We start from the raw sequence: 19,023 nt of genomic DNA, 5'->3' as shown, positions 1-19,023 counted from the left end.
GAGGCGCTGCCATGGAGAATGCACCAGGGAACAGTTATCCCCACAAGTGGAAAAGGCTCGCAATTAAAGCAGTTAATGCAGGCATCGATTGACACCTTTAAAATTAGATGGATGTATACCAGAGTAGGAATGGAATTTGGTGTTATAAAGAAAAGCATAGTCAATTTCTAGTTACATATTCAAAGCTTGATTTGCACATTTATTTACCTCTGAAAGCTTGCAGTTGTCCTGTCAGTACTCTTCTGATTTCAGAAACCCAAAGGCTCTTCAGTGCTACAGATGCTTGTAATTGGGTGTTTCATTTTCAAATTTGATGACAAAGTACAACATTACCATGGAACAAATTACTTAAAAATAGTGGGCAAGACTTTCCAGCTGTGTTCAAATACTTTCATGTTACAATTGCAGCAGATGGGGCAGAAATCATTTGGGGTGCCAGTCTCTTGCCTATTTGCCTGCACCCTCCCCCAGCCACTTCCAAGAATTTCCTTAAAAAGTAATGGGGATACTTTCCCTACCAAAGGCAGACATCTTCAAATTAGATGACAAATTTCCCAGCTATTGGATCCCAGCAATGTTGGGTACTTTAAGAAACCAGTATGATCCTAGCATCAAGATACAATGGTAATAACTGATCAAGATGAAAGGAGCCACGGCTGTGTGTTATTGGTGAATATTTAGCATGGAAGTACATTGGAGCTTATGATTAAGACAATAAACAGAAAATGCAGGAAATACTCAGCAGATCAGGCAGCATCAGCTGTGAGAGAAACAGACTTACCAGGCAGGATTTTTTGGATGGTAGGGTTTCCCATCCCTGCCACTAGGATTGCCAACTGTGATTAAATGTATTCCTGAAGATTTCATCGCTTGACTTGTACCCACGCTCTAGCCATTAGTCGGCCAACACATCCATCCGTGTGACGCCCTGCCTTCCTGAATAATGTTTTATCCATGAAGTCGACTACTTCAGCAAAGACCGTTGATGCTCTCCGCAATGTGTTCGCTACTTTTGGAATGCTGGAGCAGGTTATGCCTGACAATGGCACACAGTTCACATCATGTGAATTTCAAACATTGCTGAAAAACAATGAGATCAAGCAGATTCTCATCTCACCTTACCAGCCATCCTCAAACGGTGAAGCAGAGAACTTTGTCCAGACATTCAAAACGGTCATACTGAAGGGGAGGACACAGATTGGAAGTTGAAGCTGAAGAATTTTTTGATGATGTATCATAACATTCCACATTCAACAACAGGCATATCTCTTGCTGAGCTGATGTTTGAAGACAACTGTGTACCAGAATGGATTTGTGGTGTCCGCATTTGAAAGGAAAGACTGGTTCAAGGCAACTTGATCAGAAAAGGTCACATGGCACAAGTAAACAAGCTCGTGAGTTTAATCTGGATCAGTCCATTTGGGTCGGAAATTAATGTGGGACACCAAAGTGGCTCCTGGGAAGAATCATCAAGCATCAAGGCCAACTGACCTAAGATGTTGATCTTCCTGTGGAATCTGCAAGAGATACACCGACCAGATTAGAAAAGCCAAGTCCAAGGAACCAAATTTCCAGGGATCTCCAGTCACAGTGGAAGATTTCTGGAAAACATCTGCTCCAGTTGGTGAAACCCGACTTGATTCAACTGACAAACCTGTAGAACCGTAGCTGCACCTGTTGAACCTGAACAGAGACAAGTGGAACAGCAGAACCTTCCATTTCTAAGTAAACTGAGATACCTAAGCCAATTCTGTAGGCCAAAGTGAATCTGCAAACCACCTGACCAATTTGTTCCTGGCTAAAGTGGGAGCAGATGTGGTGTTTGTGTTTAATATTTATGCTTTTTATAAAAGGACATTTTAGTTAAAAAAAATTGTTATATAAACCTGACAGTAGGGTGTGCTACGTCCCAGATGTATTGCCTTCTGGTAGAGAATAAAGAATAAAGGAACCTTCTATTTTTCATACAGGAAGTTGGAGTTCAGAAGCAGATAGCTGTATTCTTAATAGTTAAGAAGTGACAAAACAATTCACAGAAGTTCCATTAGAAAGACTGTAGATTGAGAGCTAGGTATTCAAAAACCTGGATACAGCCCCTTTTATGCTGCTGTCTGCTAGATGGAAAATGGCAGTCTGAGCTTTGCAGCTCCAGAAGGCAGGGAAGCTTGTTCTTGCAGCTAGGGAGGGGTTATGTGATATGACTCCCACTTTTCCACTTTGGTTTGGACAAAGGATGTATATTCCTTTGTCTAGATTTTTGAGATGGTTGATGTTTCCACCATTAATAATTTCAAAAGCGATTTCAGGATCCTTTGTCCTATCAGCAGGTAGTTTCTCTTGGCTAAAACTGGCCTTAGAAATGTAAATGGCCAATTCTCTTGGAATTTGTTCTCTGTAACCGGGTCATTAGTATCTCTTCAGAGATAACAAGGTTGCAGCTGTTCTGAATGCAGAAAATTTCTTAGTTTTTTTGAGTCATTTTAAAGCCTTTGTCCACTTTTTAAGATTTTATAAATTAGCCATGATATATATATACATATATATATTTTATAAAAATGTAGAGTAAGGTCTTAGCCCCCTGACACTGTCTGTCACTACCACTCTTTCTTACTTCATTTCTCTCTATTGCTCTCTCTCTGTCTCCCATCTGTCCATGTGTTTTTTGCTGTCCCTCTGTCTCATTATTTCTTGCTGTGTTTCTTTCTCTCCCTCTATCTCTCCCACTCTGTCTGTCTCAGTTTCTTTTTGCCAATATCTGTCTATTTCTTTCACTGTCTCTAGCTCTTTCTCTCTCTCTTTTCCCTGTCTCTCTCCTTCTCTGTCTCAGTTTCTCTCTTTGCCAGTTTCCATTTCTCCCTATCTCTTTCCTCTATTTCTATCAAGACTGAGACTGAGAGGCTTCTATATATTAAAAACACCATAGTCAGGTGAACTCTGGGGTCATCTTGGGTAAAACAAAGGCTTTGGGCTTTGGCAGAAGCAATTTTCATTTTCACTTCCTCCCTCTCTATCGCTTTCTGTCACAGTACCCAACACCAGTCTTTGTGTCTTTCTCTCTCTTTCTCATTACCTATGTTTTTCATCTGTCTCTGTCTCTCATGTCCCTCTATCTCTGTCTCGCCCTCTCTTTTTACACTCTGTCTCTTTCCATCTCTCTTCCTGTCTCTGCCAATAGGTATTGTTCTTTTACTCTCTATTTTCACTTTATATCTCCGTCTCCGCCATTGCTGTTTTTCTCTCTGTCTTTCTCATTACCTCTTGTTGTTGCTCTCTTTCCTTGTGTCTCAATGTCTCTCTTTCTCTTCCCCTCTCATTGTCTCTGTCTGTCTCTTTGTCTCTCACCTGTTTTTTTCTCTCACTAACTTTCTGCCTTTTTATGTCACTTTGTTCTCACTGTCTGTCTCTATCTCACTCTGTCTCCCTCTTTCTCTGTCTTGTTATCTCTCTCCATCTCGCTTTATCCCTGTCTTTCTCAGTCTTTTTTCTCACGCTGTGCTCTGTGACTTTGTATTCCTCTCTGTTTCTGTCTCTCCTTCTCTGTGTCATTCTTCTCTCCTGTGCCTCTCTCCATCTTTCTTTGTCTTTCTCTCTATCTCTCTTCATCTGTCACTGTCACTCTTTCTTACTTTCTCTCACTCTTTCGCTATTATATTTTTGTTCTCTGTCTTGTTATCTTTTTCTATCTGGTTTTGTTTTTCTCTGATGTTTCCCGCTGTATCTTTCTGTCTTTCTCTCTCTTTCCCTCTCAACCTTTCTCAGTTTCTCTCTTTACCAATAACAGTTGCTCCCTGTCGCTCTGTTCCAGTCTCTTGCTCTTGCTCTCTCTCTCTCTTACTATTGTTTAATTTGTCAGTTTTCTCCAACTCTCGCTCTCTATCTTTCCTTTCATTTTATCTCTGAGGTAAGCTCAGAGAGGGAATAAGGGATGCTAGGAGGGAAATTGGAGGGCTAGGAAAGGGGGATGTTGGCCTTATGTCAACCTTTACTATGAGGGTTACTCTTCGCCCTTGCCATCACCATGTGGTCATACATTGCTCCCATTGTATCAATAACAGATAAGGCCATCTCTGATCAATTCCTTGTTTCACTCCACACCCAACTGCCCCTTCCACACCTCAACCCTACCTCTTTCTGTATCCAGCCTTGGGAAAAACTATCCCTGAATTTACTTACAACTGCAATTTCAAAATACCAACTAGATAGACTTTGACCATCCATTCATCTCAACATTTCTGCAGCTATTGATTTGCTCACCTCTACCTTTGATGTCCTAGTCCCCAATAAAACCATTACTTTCTCTCACCCTGGCCTTCCCCATGGTATTACCCTCATCTTCACTCCCTTAACTCCAAGAGATGCAGGTCTGAAATGATATGGCAGACAACTGGTTTAGTCATTCACTGCCATATCTGCCTGGACCACATAAAGCACAATCAGGTCCTGCTCTCGTGTGCTCAAACTGCTCACTATTCCTGGATCATCTTTCAATGCAGAAAACCCCCAGCATCTTTTCTTTGCTGCCAACCATCTTCGTAAGCCCCTCTCCCCTGTCTCCTCCACTGTCATCTCCAACAATAAGTGTGAGGGATTCATGGACTTCCTTGAATTGAAGATTGAGACCATCCTCAACCTCTGTCACGTCCCTCCTTTCCACTCGCTCACCAAGCCACCTTTGACAATTTGATCGATCCACTCAAAATAAAGATTCAAGTCCCAACAATTATCACAGTGCCTTTGTGGTGGCAAGGTCAAGGGGTGGCCGTGGAATTTTCATGGAGGGAGCGATTTAGGTAGGATAAGAGGGCAGTGAACTCAAGAGGAATTGAGATGGAGGGTGAAATCACCAAGGATGAGAAGTTGTTCAATGTAGAAGCTGAGGGAGGAAATCAGTGACAATATCTCGATGGGTGGGTGGTAGAGAACGAACATTTTTAATATGAGGTGAGCAGATGGAACAAGGGACTCAAAGGAGGAGAAAATGCCACAGGAACAGGGGTGTCAGGCCAAGGTGTGATTTGGTGATAAGCGCCAAACTGTAACAATCTGGGCAGAGCAAGTGGTGAAAGGCATAGCCAGGAGAGTAGCTTCATTTAGGGGGAAGGTGTCATCACTCCTCAGCCAGGTTAAGGCCATGATGTTGAATCAATCATTCACAATAAGTTCAGGGATGTAAAGGATCTTGTTCATCAGTGAATGGACATTCTGGATGGAGATGCTTAGAGCGGTGGTGAGAGATTAGACACTGACAGAATCCATGGGGTCAGCAATGGAAGGGGTGAGTTGAATGGGAAAGAGGCTGGCAAAATTACCAACCAACCACCCCCTCCCTCCCCCACCCCCTGGCACCCCCCAGCATCAGGGTGCACGAGACTGTTAGCTTGAGACTGGGATGGGGCATTTGGGGGTCATTGCTTGTAATGAGCCAGCGCTGAATGCTTTGATGAGCCCTTTGGAAAGTGCCAAGGCAGGCACAGAGAGAAGCTGTCAGCTTATCAAACATGGAGTCAAGCCTGGGAAGGTGGCAGGTGAGCAGGAAAGTTAGAGTACTGAAGGAATAATGTAGGGAGTTGGACAGTTGGAGTACCTGAGAATTGAGAAGTGAAAGGGGGCTTGACAATCGAAGAAAAGACCCTAGCAGGATGAAGAGGAAAGAAGTTTAAAAAAAAGAGCAAAAGTGGAAATGCGTGATGGGCTCGGATGTGGAGTGACAGATAAAATACACACAAATGGACACAGAGAAAGCTCAAGTTACTAAGGCCTGGTTAGATAAAAGTTAGTATATATAAAAAAGATGTCAGTAAATGGGATATAAGAAATAGATAGAATATAACAGTAAAGAGTCCAGCCTGCAGTTCTGTAGGGTAATATAGATAAGGTGGAAATAGATCCGCATGGAGCTTTGATGAACTGCACTGAGTTTGAGGCTGCTATGCTGAGAGATAGGAGTAAGGCTAGAGTATCAGAGGACATACTGATGGAAGTGTTTTCATGCAAAGGAGGATGCAGGAAGTGGACAGGGTCAGTTACAAGATCAGAAAGATGATTGTGAAATTGCAGATCATAAAATGTAGAAACAGCAAAGGTTTGCAATCGAGCCTGGGTGAGTGAGTTTCTGACCAGGAACAGACTATTTCTGGAGCTGAGAAACCAGTAACCAAAGTCTCATGATCACAACAGCTCTCGGGGAAGGGTTGTAAACTGATCAAAGTTACTTCAAATATTGGAAAAGAACAGATGAGAGACAGAAATTAGGTCTTACTTTTCAGCCAGTGTACAGTCCAAAGCAGAAGCCTCACCTGGACGTCACCAGAGGTCCAAGAAATTGAAGTGAAATTTGAGGGGAGATTCAAATCCAGATTTTGCTTTGGATCTTTTCCAAAGCCCACAGAGAAAAGCACCAGCCAATCAGATGACAGAATTTCCAATGATGCTTGCAAACATTCACCAGGCCCTAAAGGGCCCTTTACCTCAGGCTCACCCACGACAAGCCTCAGGCTCCTGCTGTATACCCACCTCGGTCTCCAGAACTACACCCTCACACCCACATCAGACCCCAGGATTCCCCCCTCACACCCACATCAGACCCCAGGATTCCCTCCTCATATCCACATCAGACCCCAGGATTCCTTCCTCACACCCACATCAGACCCCAGGATTCCCTCCTCACATCCACATCAGACCCCAGGATTCCCTCCTCACACCCACATCAGACCCCAGAATTGCTGCCTCACACCCACATCAGACCCCAGGATTCCCCCCTCACACCCACATCAGACCCCAGGATTCCCCCCTCATACCCACATCAGACCCCAGGATTCCCCCCTCACACCCACATCAGACCCCAGGATTCCCTCCTCACATCAACATCAGACCCCAGGATTCCCCCCTCACATCCACATCAGACCAGGATTCCCTCCTCACACCCACATCAGACCCCAGGATTCCCCCCTCACACCCACATCAGACTTCAAGATTCCCTCCTCACACCCACATCAGACCCCGGGATTTTCCCTCACACCCACATCAGACCCCGGGATTTTCCCCACACCCACATCAGACTCCGGGATTTTCCCCTCACACCCACATCAGACCCCGGGATTTTCCCCTCACACCAACGTCAGACCCCAGGATTCCTGCCTCACACCAACGTCAGACTCCAGGTTCTTCCCTCACACCCTCCTCAGACCCGAGGCTCCTCCCTCACACCCACCTGTGGCCCCAGGCTCCTGCCTCATACTCACTCTGATCCCATAATTCCTGCCTCACACCCACCTCAGGCCCCAGGACTTCCCTATGGCTTAGCAATGCGATTCAGTTTGAACAAACCACCACAAAAAAGCATAGTAAGGATGAACATGACAGACATCCCGGCATCAACTTAGTTATCAGACTTGGTCATGAGCAAGATACATACAGCCCAGACAAACACAGCAAGTTCTCCTCACTCACGTGATCATTTCTGGCCTGTGTCAAAATTGGGAGAGTCAAGCAACAGCCTAACAAAGTGTTACAGACAAGTGAGAGACAGGCAAACGGTACTTATTTCCTCTCACCACCTGTCCATAAGCAGAAGGTGTTTTGAATTATTTGTAAATTCCCTGAACTCTTGGTTTGTGTGATCCAATTTACTAACAGCCTGCAGGAAACTTGCGTTATGATTAACTCAGAAGGTTAGTTTATTTCACATTCAAAACCCGGGGAAGGAGTGTCTGCAACTTCCTACTCCACTACACACACACACCCACACAGAGTAAAGGGGATACAGAGAAAGGAGTTTTACAATTATGAATAATAACAGCACAAGAACCAGAGAAACGAGAATTAGTTCACGTGATTTGCAGAGTCAGAATATACTGAGGAGTTCTTTCACGAAGGAGTTCACGTTCAGCTGGCTGAAGACCGGAGTTGTAGAATTCATAGTATCACAGTGTCTTTACAGTGCAGGAGGAGGCCATTTGGCCCATCAAGCATGCATTCGCTCTCTGAAACAGCATTCTACCTGGTCCACTCCCCTGCTTTATCCCCATAACTTTGTACACTCTCTTTTTTCAGGTAGCAATCCAATTCCCTTTTGAATACCTCAATGGAACCTGCCTCCATTGCCCTTTCAGGAAGTTTGTTCCAGACTCCAACCACCCTCTGGGTGAAATATTTTTACTCACATCACTTTTACTCCTTTTGCCAATTATTTTGAATCTATGCCCTCTAGTTCTTGATGTTCTCTTGAGTGGGAACAGTTTCTCACTATTTAGCCTGTCCATACCCCTCAGGATCTTGAATACCTCTATCAAATCATCTCTCAGCCTTCTTTTCTCCAAGGAAAAGAGTCCCAATCTCTCCAATTTATCCTCATAGCTATAATTCTTCATCCCAGGAATCATTCTTGTGAATCTCCTCTGTACTCTCTCCAATGCCTCAAGTATGGCAGCCAGAACTGGACGCAGTACTTTAGATGAGGCCTAACTAGTGACTTATACAAGTTCAACATGACCTCCTTATTCTTGTACTCAATGCCCATAATACTAAAGCCTATGATACTCTATGTTTTATTAACTGCTATCTCAACATGCACTGCCATCATCAATGGCCTATGTATACACTGAGGTCCCTCTGTTCCTGCAACTCCTTTAGAGGCTCTCCCTTTATTTTATACTGTCTCACCATATCTTTCCTGCCAAAATGAATCACCTCACACTTCTCTGCATTGAACTTCATCTGCCACTTGTCTGCCCAATCCACCAACACATTTATGTTCTTTTGAAGTTCAAGACCATCCCCATCACAGTTGACAATGTTTCCAATCTTCGTATCATCTGCAAATTTTGAAATCATGCCCTGCACACCACAGTCTAGGTCATTAATATACACCAGGAACAGCAAAGGTCCGAACACTGACTCCTCAGGAAATCCACTACAAACCTTCCTCCTATCTGAAAAACAACCATTTATCACTACTCTCTATTTCCTGTCACTCAGTCAATTTCTTATCCAAGTGCTTACTTTTCCTTTTATTCCGTGACCTAGAATTTTTCTCACAAGTCTGTTGTGTGGCACTGTATCAAATACCTTTTGAAAATTTATATTCACCACATCAACAACTTTTCCTTTATCAACCTTCTCTGTTACCTCCTCAAAAAACTCCAGCAAGTTATTTTCCCTTGATGAATCCATGTTGGCTTTCATTAATTATCCTGCAATTGTCTAAGTGATTATTGATTTTATTCCCAACGATAGTTTCCCTACCACCGAGATCAAACTGACTGGCCTGTAGTTGCCAGCTTTATCCTTGCACCTCTTTTTGAACAAGGGTGTAACATTCACAATTCTCCAGTCCTCTGGCACCTTCCCTGTGTCTAAGGAAGACTAGAGATTATCACTAGTGCCTCTGCAATTTCCACTCTCATTTCCGTCAGTACCCTTGAATGCATCGCATCCAGTCATGGTACCTTATCTATTTTTGAGTAAAGATAGCCTTTCCAACACCACCTTCCTCTCCATTGTAAGTTATTCTAGTGTACCAGTTACCTCCTCTCTCAAGTTGTTCTTTTGTAAAGATAGATGCAAAATACTCATTCAACACCTCCATTATCTCTCCAGCCTCCACATGCAAGTCCCTTTTTTTGTCCCTAATTGACCGTACTCCTTCTTTTACCACTGTTTTAATATTTACATGCTTATAGAAGACCCTTTTATGTTAGCTGCCAACCTCTTTTCATGCTCTCTCCTTGCTTTTTGTTTTCTTCACTTCCCCTCTGGTCCTTCTATATTCAGCTTGAGTCTCCATTGTATTTTCTACCTGACATCTGTCGTATGCACATTTCTTCCTTTTCATCTTTACCTCTATCTCTTTCGTCATCTAGGGCACTCTGGGTTTATTTCTCCTACCTTTTCCCTTCAAGGGAAATATGCCTGCAATACTGTTTCATTGAAGGTGGTCCATTGTTCAGCCATGGTCCTTTCTGCCAACATTTGATTCCAAATCACTTGACTCAGATGCATTCTCATCCCACTGAAGTTGGCTTTCCCCCCAATTAATTATCCCTGCTCTGGACTATTCTCTTATTTTCTATAATTAATCTAAACCTTATGATACAATGGTCACTGTCCCCTAGAGGCTCTCCCACTGACATTTGATCCAATTGGGCCAACTCACTCCCCAGAATCAGGTCCAAAAGAGCATGTCTTCTCGCTGGACAGGAAACGTATTGCTGCAGAAAATTATCTTGAACACATTCCAGGAACTCTTGCCCTCTTGTCCTTTGGTACTATTCTATCCAAGTTTATATTTGGGGAATTGAAGTCCTCCATTATCAATACTCTATTACTCTTGCACCTCTCCGTAATTTCTTTGCAAATTTGTTTCTCCACATCCCTTCCACCAGTTGGTGGTCTATATACTACACCAATCTATGTTATTATACCTTTCCCTTTCCTTACCTCGGGCCAGAGAGATTCTGTCCTTGATCCCTCTGGAACATCCTCTCTTTCCAGTCCTGTAATGCCATCTTTAACCAATATTGCCACTCCCACCTTCCATTCTTCCTTTCCTGTCTCTCCTAAACACCTTGTACCCAGGAATATTTAACGCCCAGTCCTGTCCTTCTTTGAGCCATAATAATGTCATAATTCCATTTGTCAGTTTGTGCCTGCAGTTCACCGATCTTATTAATCACACTCTGTGCATTCACATACATGCATATTAAACCTGATTTAGGCTTTTTTACTTTCCCGTTTATTCTGATCCCATTTAATGACTTACTGTTGCCTACTCTAATTCTATCAAACTCTTCAAGTATTCTATCTACCTTGATCTCTGATACATCCTCGTTATCAGTTTTTCTCCTCTGCACTCTGAATTTCCCACCAGGTTACCATCCCCCGGCCAATCTAGTTTAAACCCATCCAACAGCACTAGCAAACCTCCTCGTAAGGACATTAGTCCTAGTCCTATCAAAGTGTAACCCGTCCTTTTTGTACAGGTCCCACTTGCTGCAGAACCAATCTCAATGCCTCAGAAATTTAAAGCCCTTCTTCCTACTCTATTTCTCTAGCCATGTGTTGAACTGCTCAATCTTCCTACTCTTATGCTCACTACATGTGGCACTGGGAGTAATCCTGAGATTACTGCTCTTGAGGTCCTGCTTTTTAATTCACTTCCTAACTCCATAAAATCTGCTTTTGGGACCTTTTGTACCTATGTCATTGGTCCCAATGTGGACCACGACCTCTGGCTGTTCACCCTTCACAAAAAGAATGTCCTGTAGGCACTCTGTGACATCTGTGATCCTGGTACCAGGGAGGCAACATATCATCCTGGAGTCATGAATACGGCCACAGAAACGCCTTCTGGACTGAATACTGAATTCAACAACTTTAGGTCTTGAACTCCTTCCTCCATCCCCACCCCCTTCCTGTTTCTTCCCCCTTCTTTTTGTTTTTTTCAATAATTTATATAGATTTTTCTTTTCCCACCTATTTCCATTATTTTTAAATCTTTTATGTTCCCCCCACCCCCACAGAGCTATACCTTGAGTGCCCTACCATCCATTCTTAATTAGCACATTCGTTTAGATAATATCACCAACTTCAACACCTGTGTTCTTTTGTTCTTTTGCCTGTGACATCTTTTGATCTACTCCTATCACTGCATGCTTGTCCCTACAACCACACCACCCCCCTCCACTTCTCTCCCCACCACCCAACACCACCCCCCCACCTTAAACCAGCTTATATTTCACCCCTCTCCTTGGATTCACCTAGTTCTGTTGAAGGGTCATGAGGACTCGAAACGTCAACTCTTTTCTTCTCCGGCGATGCTACCAGACCTGCTGAGTTTTTCCAGGTAATTCTGTTTTTGTTTTGGATTTCCAGCATCCACCGTTTTTTTGTTTTTACCAGCCAATTACAGCCCCATCAGTCTACTCTCGATCATCAATAAAGTGATGGATGGGGTCATCAACAGTACTATCAAGCGGCACTTGCTTAGCAATAACCTGATCACTGATGCTCAGTTTGGGCTCTGCCAGGGCCACTCAGCTCCTGACCTCATTACAGCCTAGGTTCAAACATGGACAAAAGAGCTGAACTCCCGAGGTGAGATGAGAGTGAAAAAACAAAAACAGAATTACCTGGAAAAACTCAGCAGGTCTGGCAGCATCGGCGGAGAAGAAAAGAGTTGACGTTTCGAGTCCTCATGACCCTTCGACAGAACTTGTGTTCGAGTCCAAGAAAGAGTTGAAATATAAGCTGGTTTAAGGTGTGTGGGGGGTGCGGAGAGAGAGAGAGAAGTGGGGGGGGCGGGGGGGGGGCGTTGTGGTTGTAGGGACAAACAAGCAGTGATAGAAGCAGATCATCAAAAGATGTCAACAACAATAGAACAAAAGAACACATAGGTGTTAAAGTTAGTGATAATACCTAAACAAATGTGCTAATTAAGAATGGATGGCAGGGCACTCAAGGTATAGCTCTAGTGGGGGTCGGGAGAGCATAAAAGATTTTAAAATATTTAAAAATAATGGAAATAGGTGGGAAAAGAAAAATCTATATAACTTATTGGAAAAAAAAGGAAGGGGAAAACAGAAAGGGGGTGGGGATGGGGGAGGGAGCTCACGACCTAAAGTTATTGAATTCAATATTCAGTCCGGAAGGCTGTAAAGTGCCTAGTCGCAAGATGAGGTGTTGTTCCTCCAGTTTGCGTTGAGCTTCAATGGAACAATGCAGCAAGCCAAGGACAGACATGTGGGCAAGAGAGCAGGGTGGAGTGTTAAAATGGCAAGCGACAGGGAGGTTTGGGTCATTCTTGCGGACAGACCGCAGGTGTTCTGCAAAGCGGTCGCCCAGTTTACGTTTGGTCTCTCCAATGTAGAGGAGACCACATTGGGAGCAACGAATGCAGTAGACTAAGTTGGGGGAAATGCAAGTGAAATGCTGCTTCACTTGAAAGGAGTGTTTGGGCCCTTGGACGGTGAGGAGAGAGGAAGTGAAGGGGCAGGTGTTGCATCTTTTGCGTGGGCATGGGGTGGTGCCATAGGAGGGGGTTGAGGAGTAGGGGGTGATGGAGGAGTGGACCAGGGTGTCCCGGAGGGACCGATCCCTACGGAATGCCGATAGGGGGGGTGAAGGGAAGATGTGTTTGGTGGTGGCATCGTGCTGGAGTTGGCGGAAATGGCGGAGGATGATCCTTTGAATGCAGAGGCTGGTGGGGTGATAAGTGAGGACAAGGGGGACCCTATCATGTTTCTGGGAGGGAGGAGAAGGCGTGAGGGCGGATGCGCCGGAGATGGGCCGGACACGGTTGAGGGCCCTGTCAACGACCGTGGGTGGAAAACCTCGGTTAAGGAAGAAGGAGGACATGTCAGAGGAACTGTTTTTGAAGGTAGCATCATCGGAACAGATGCAACGGAGGCGAAGGAACTGAGAGAATGGGATGGAGTCCTTACAGGAAGCGGGGTGTGAGGAGCTGTAGTCGAGGTAGCTGTGGGAGTCGGTGGGTTTGTAATGGATATTGGTGGACAGTCTATCACCAGGGATTGAGACAGAGAGGTCAAGGAAGGGAAGGGAAGTGTCAGAGATGGACCATGTGAAAATGATGGAGGGGTGAAGATTGGAAGCAAAATTAATAAATTTTTCCAGGTCCCAACAAGAGCATGAAGCAGCACCAAAGTAATCATCGATTACCGGAGAATCACCGGAGAAAGAGTTGTGGGAGGGGGCCGGAGTAGGACTGGAACAAGGAATGTTCCACATACTCCATAAAGAATCAGGCATAGGTGGGGCCCATGCGGGTACCCATAGCCACACCTTTTATTTGGAGGAAGTGAGAGGAGTTCAAGGAGAAATTGTTCAGTGTGAGAACAAGTTCAACCAGATGGAAGAGAGTAGTGGTGGATGGGGATTGTTCGGGCCTCTGCTCAACAAAGAAGCTAAGGGCCCTCAGACCATCCTGGTGGGGGATGGAGGTGTGGAGGGATTGGACGTACATGGTGAAGAGGAAGCGGTTGGGGCCAGGGAACTGGAAATTGTTGATGGAAATTGTTCCCTGGCCCGAACCGCTTCCTCTTCACCATGGACGTCCAATCCCTCTACACCTCCATCCCCCATCAGGATGGTCTGAGGGCCCTTAGCTTCTTCCTCGAACAGAGGCCCGAACAATCCCCATCCACCACTACTCTCCTCCGTCTGGCTGAACTTGTTCTCACGCTGAACAATTTCTCCTTCAACTCCTCTCACTTCCTCCAAATAAAAGGTGTGGCTATGGGTACCCGCATGGGCCCCAGCTATGCCTGTCTCTTTATGGGGTACGTGGAACATTCCTTGTTCCAGTCCTACTCCGGCCCCCTTCCACAACTCTTTCTCCGGTACATCGATGATTACTTCGGTGCCGCTTCATGCTCTCGTCGGGACTTGGAAAAATTTATTAATTTTGCTTCCAATCTCCACCTCTCCATCATTTTCACGTGGTCCATCTCTGACACTTCCCTTCCCTTCCTTGACCTCTCTGTCTCAATCTCTGGTGATAGACTGTCCACCAATATCCATTACAAACCCACCGACTCCCACAGCTACCTCGACTACAGCTCCTCACGCCCCACTTCCTGTAAGGACTCCATCCCATTCTCTCAGTTCCTTCGCCTCTGTTGCATCTGTTCCGATGATGCTACCTTCAAAAACAGTTCCTCTGACATGTCCTCCTTCTTCCTTAACCGAGGTTTTCCACCCACGGTCGTTGACAGGGCCCTCAACCGTGTCCGGCCCATCTCCCGCGCATCCGCTCTCACGCCTTCTCCTCCCTCCCAGAAACATGATAGGGTCCCCCTTGTCCTCACTTATCATCCCACCAGCCTCCGCATTCAAAGGATCATCCTCCGCCATTTCCGCCAACTCCAGCATGATGCCACCACCAAACACATCTTCCCTTCACCCCCCTTATCGGCATTCCGTAGGGATCGGTCCCTCCGGGACACCCTGGTCCACTCCTCCATCACCCCCTACTCCTCAACCCCCTCCTATGGCACCACCCCATGCCCACGCAAAAGATGCAACACCTGCCCCTTCACTTCCTCTCTCCTCACCGTCCAAGGGCCCAAACTCTCCTTTCGAGTGAAGCAGCATTTCACTTGCATTTCCCCCAACTTAGTCTACTGCATTCGTTGCTCCCAATGTGGTCTCCTCTACATTGGAGAGACCAAACGTAAACTGGGCGACCGCTTTGCAGAACACCTGCGGTATGTCCGCAAGAATGACCCAAACCTCCCTGTCGCTTGCCATTTTAACACTCCACCCTGCTCTCTTGCCCACATGTCTGTCCTTGGCTTGCTGCATTGTTCCAGTGAAGCTCAATGCAAACTGGAGGAACAACACCTCATCTTGCGACTAGGCACTTTACAGCCTTCCGGACTGAATATTGAATTCAACAACTTTAGGTCTTGAGCTCCCTCCTCCATCCCCAACCCCTTTCTGTTTCCCCCTTCCTTTTGTTTTTTTCCAATAACTTAAATAGATTTTTCTTTTCCCACCTATTTCCATTATTTTTAAATATTTTTAAATCTTTTCTGCTCTCCCCACCCCCACTGGAGCTATACCTTGAGTGCCCTACAATCCATTCTTAATTAGCACATTCGTTTAGATAATATCACCAACTTTAACACCTATGTGTTCTTTTGTTCTATTGTTGTTGACATCTTTTGATGATCTGCTTCTTTCACTGCTTGTTTGTCCCTACAACCACAACCCCCCCCTCCACCTCTCTCTCTCTCTCCGCCCCCCACCCCCCCCCCACCTTAAACCAGCTTATATTTCAACTCTTTCTTGGACTCACTGAAGTTCTGTCGAAGAGTCATGAGGACTCGAAACGTCAACTCTTTTCTTCTCAGCCGATGCTGCCAGACCTGCTGAGTTTTTCCAGGTAATTCTGTTTTTGTTTTGGATTTCCAGCATCCGCAGTTTTTTTGTTTTTATCTCAGTGAGTTGAGAGTGACTGTGCTTGACATCAGGCAGCATTTGACCGAGTGAGGCATCAAGGAGCCCCAGCAAACCTGGAGTCAATGGGAACCGGGATTCTCCATGTGTCTGTTTTGATGATGATGATTCTGGTCCGATCCTGCCCCCACTCGGCCTTTCGCCATGACTCAGAATATTTGGATTGCTATTTGAGAGAGCAAGTGCGGGCAGGCTGGGCCGAGTGGCCGTCCTCTGTGCTCTAAGATTGCCAATCGCATGGTATAGATGACAGGATCATGGTTTAAAGTCTCCGCCGTGTCGGTTACTAGGGGCGGGTCCGCGTTTTAAGTTCCCCCGTGCTCCGCCCCCCCGTCCCAGGTATATAGTTCCGGGTGCTGAGGGCCCCGGTATTCCGACAGTATGGTTACCAGTTCGGAGGCTCTGATCCTTGGCTCTCGGGTTCTGCTCTGCGCTGTGGTGGTGTTCGGGCTCCTGAGAGCGGCGGAGGCGGGAAGAAAACTGAAATTCGTCAACCTGGTGAGTGAGAAACAGGGAGAGAGGTGGAGGCGGGGAGAGTTTCAGAGACACAGATTGATTAGTGAAAGGAGACATGGACAGACCCAGGTGGATGTGAGAGAAAGTGAGATGAGCCATATGGGGGAGAGAGATACAGAGAGAAATTTTAGGGTGAGAGCTAGAGATGGGGAGTGAGATTGAATAGGAATGATGAGTGGAAGAGAATAAGATGGATAGAGGCAGGATGATAGGGGAGAGGGAGGGATGGAGAATGGGGTGAATAGGAACGATGCATTTAAGGGAAACTGGGCAAGTGTATGGGAGGGAAGGGAATAGAGGGTTTGATAGTGGATCTAGATGAGAGGAGGTGTGAGTGGAGCGTAAATACTGGCATAGATTGATTGGGCTGAATGGCCTGTTTCTTCATACTTATGTAATCTGATGTAAACTAAAAACAATTTATTTGGTTGTTGTCTCATTGCTGTTTGGGATCTTGCTGTGTGCAACTTCGTTGTGGTGTATTTGATATTATAACAAGTGTCTACCCTCAAGCTGGTGCATTGTCTATAGAGAGCTTTACCCTGAGGCACTAAAAAGGATGATAGAATACAAGTTTGTTCTTCAGCCATTGCCTAACCTGTTCTTAACTGTTGGCAATCTCTGCTTTAATCACGAACCTTGGAGTACATTCCACAATCCCAGGAACCCTTTGTGTGAAACAAGCTACTCCTGCTCTCTGCCCTAAATCTCTTGTGTTTGATTGTCTATGTCCGCTTGTTGTAGACCTCTCAACCACTGGAAACAGTCTGTTTGGTGCATGAATCAGTGACTTGTTTTACACCATGCCTTGTTTTTTTGTCTTTACCACTGATGTTGAGCATGGAATGATTCCATTCTCTCTACTCTGCACCAGTGCTTCATCACTTACAACAGTTCCATCGAATCACTGTGGAAGAGCTGACCAAGAGGATCAGCAGAGGTGAGCCACAAATACAAGCTGGCGTCTGAAATTGGCACTTTAACAAATTCAGTGACTTGTAATTTTTGCATCGGGTGTCTTTCATTGTGGTAACTCTTATTCACTGTGTCCAGATATGCTGCTTTATTTTGCACTTCTCCTCTTTCTGATTTCTTTGACTCTTTCTCTGTCTTGTACTTTTCCTTTTTACTGTGACCCTATTTTGTCTCTTTCCCCCTTTCTTGTGTTCTTTGTTTTGTGTCACCTCTCCTTGCATCCCCCTTGCCACTCTAGGGCAGAAAGAAATAAAACAGTTGACTGGGAATAAAATTGGGGGAAGTCAAGTGGTAACAGTGCAGACTGTCTACCTGGAAGGAACCATGAGACACTCTAAGGATAAGAGGGAGTTATAATAATAATCTGGGTAAAGGATGAAGAACTCTACTGGGCTATGTGATTTGAAAATGAGAAACAAGGGGCTGGCAGAGCGATGTTTATCAGGGAGAGTTTATGTCTTCAGAAGAAGAGGCTTGCAATTTTTTTTATTCATTCATGGGATATGGGCTTCGCTGGCTGGGTCAGCATTTATTATCCTTTAGAAGGTGGTGGTGAGCTGCCTAGGGGGAACATTTTTACTAGAATGGTTGGGGAGGGTTTAAACTAAAATGGCAGGGAACCTATGTAAGGAGTCAGAGGAAGGGGAATCAAAGACAAGAACAAAAGTGGAATAAGAAAAGTGATAGTCAGAGGAATCAAGGGCAAGAATCAAACAGGGCCTCAGTGAAAACTAGTGGGATGGTTAATGTTAAAGTAATGTTAAAAAGACCAGCCTTAAGGCTTTGTGCCTTAACGCAAGGAGCATTCGCAATAAAGTGGATGAATTAACTGCGCAAATAGATATAAACAGGTATGATATAGCCGGGATTACGGAGACATGGCTGTAGGGTGACCAGGGATGGGAACTGTACATCCAGGGGTATTTAGTATTTAGGAAGGACAGACAAAAAGGAAAAGGTGGTGGAGTTGCATTGCTGGTTAAAGAGGAAATTAACGCAATAATGAGGAAAGATATTAGCTCCGATGTGGAACCTGTATGGGTAGAGCTGAGAAACAGTAAGGGGCAAAACACATTAGTGGGGGTTGTATATAGACCCTCAAACTGTAGTGGTGATGTTGGGAATGGCATTAAACAGGAAATTAGAGATGCACATAGTAAAGGAACATCTGTAATTATGGGTGACTTTAATGTGCATATGGAATAGGCAAATCAAATTAGTAACAATACCGTAGAGGAGGAATTCTTGGAGTATATACGGGATGTTTTTCTGGACCGATAAATTGAGGAACCAACAAGAGAACAGGCCATCCTTGACTGGGTATTGTGTAATGAGAAAGGAATAATTGGTAATCTAATTGTGCGAGGCCCCTTGGGGATGAGCGACCATAAAAGGATAGAATTCTTCATCAAGATGGGGAGTGACGTGGTTGATTCTGAGACTTGGGTCCTGAATCTTAATAAAGGAAACTACGATGGTATGAGGCTTGAGTTGGCTATGATGGATTGGGAAACATTACTTAAAAGGATGACAGTGGATAGGCAATGGCAAACA

General features: G+C 45.0%; 1 protein-coding gene across 4 annotated transcripts in view; it reads left to right on the top strand.

Moving 5' to 3' along the window:
• The first annotated feature begins 16,138 nt into the window (after nt 1-16,138).
• Nucleotides 16,139-19,023, top strand: part of LOC121283241 (prostatic acid phosphatase-like) — a 51,829-nt gene continuing 48,944 nt past the window's right edge. For 2 of the 4 annotated variants that reach the window (XM_041197587.1, XM_041197586.1), the window contains exon 1: nt 16,139-16,476. In XM_041197587.1, coding sequence (XP_041053521.1) covers nt 16,360-16,476 — 117 coding nt within the window. In that variant the 5' untranslated portion in view covers nt 16,139-16,359. Of the gene's footprint in view, nt 16,477-17,367; nt 17,435-19,023 lie in introns of those variants that run through there. The other 2 variants (XM_041197585.1, XM_041197588.1) reach the window with 2 other exon arrangements.

Source organism: Carcharodon carcharias, chromosome 10 (assembly GCF_017639515.1).
Source record: "Carcharodon carcharias isolate sCarCar2 chromosome 10, sCarCar2.pri, whole genome shotgun sequence".
NCBI lineage: Eukaryota > Metazoa > Chordata > Chondrichthyes > Lamniformes > Lamnidae > Carcharodon > Carcharodon carcharias.
The sequence above is the reverse complement of the archived record's forward strand: the minus strand, read 5'-3'. Positions and strand labels throughout refer to the sequence as shown.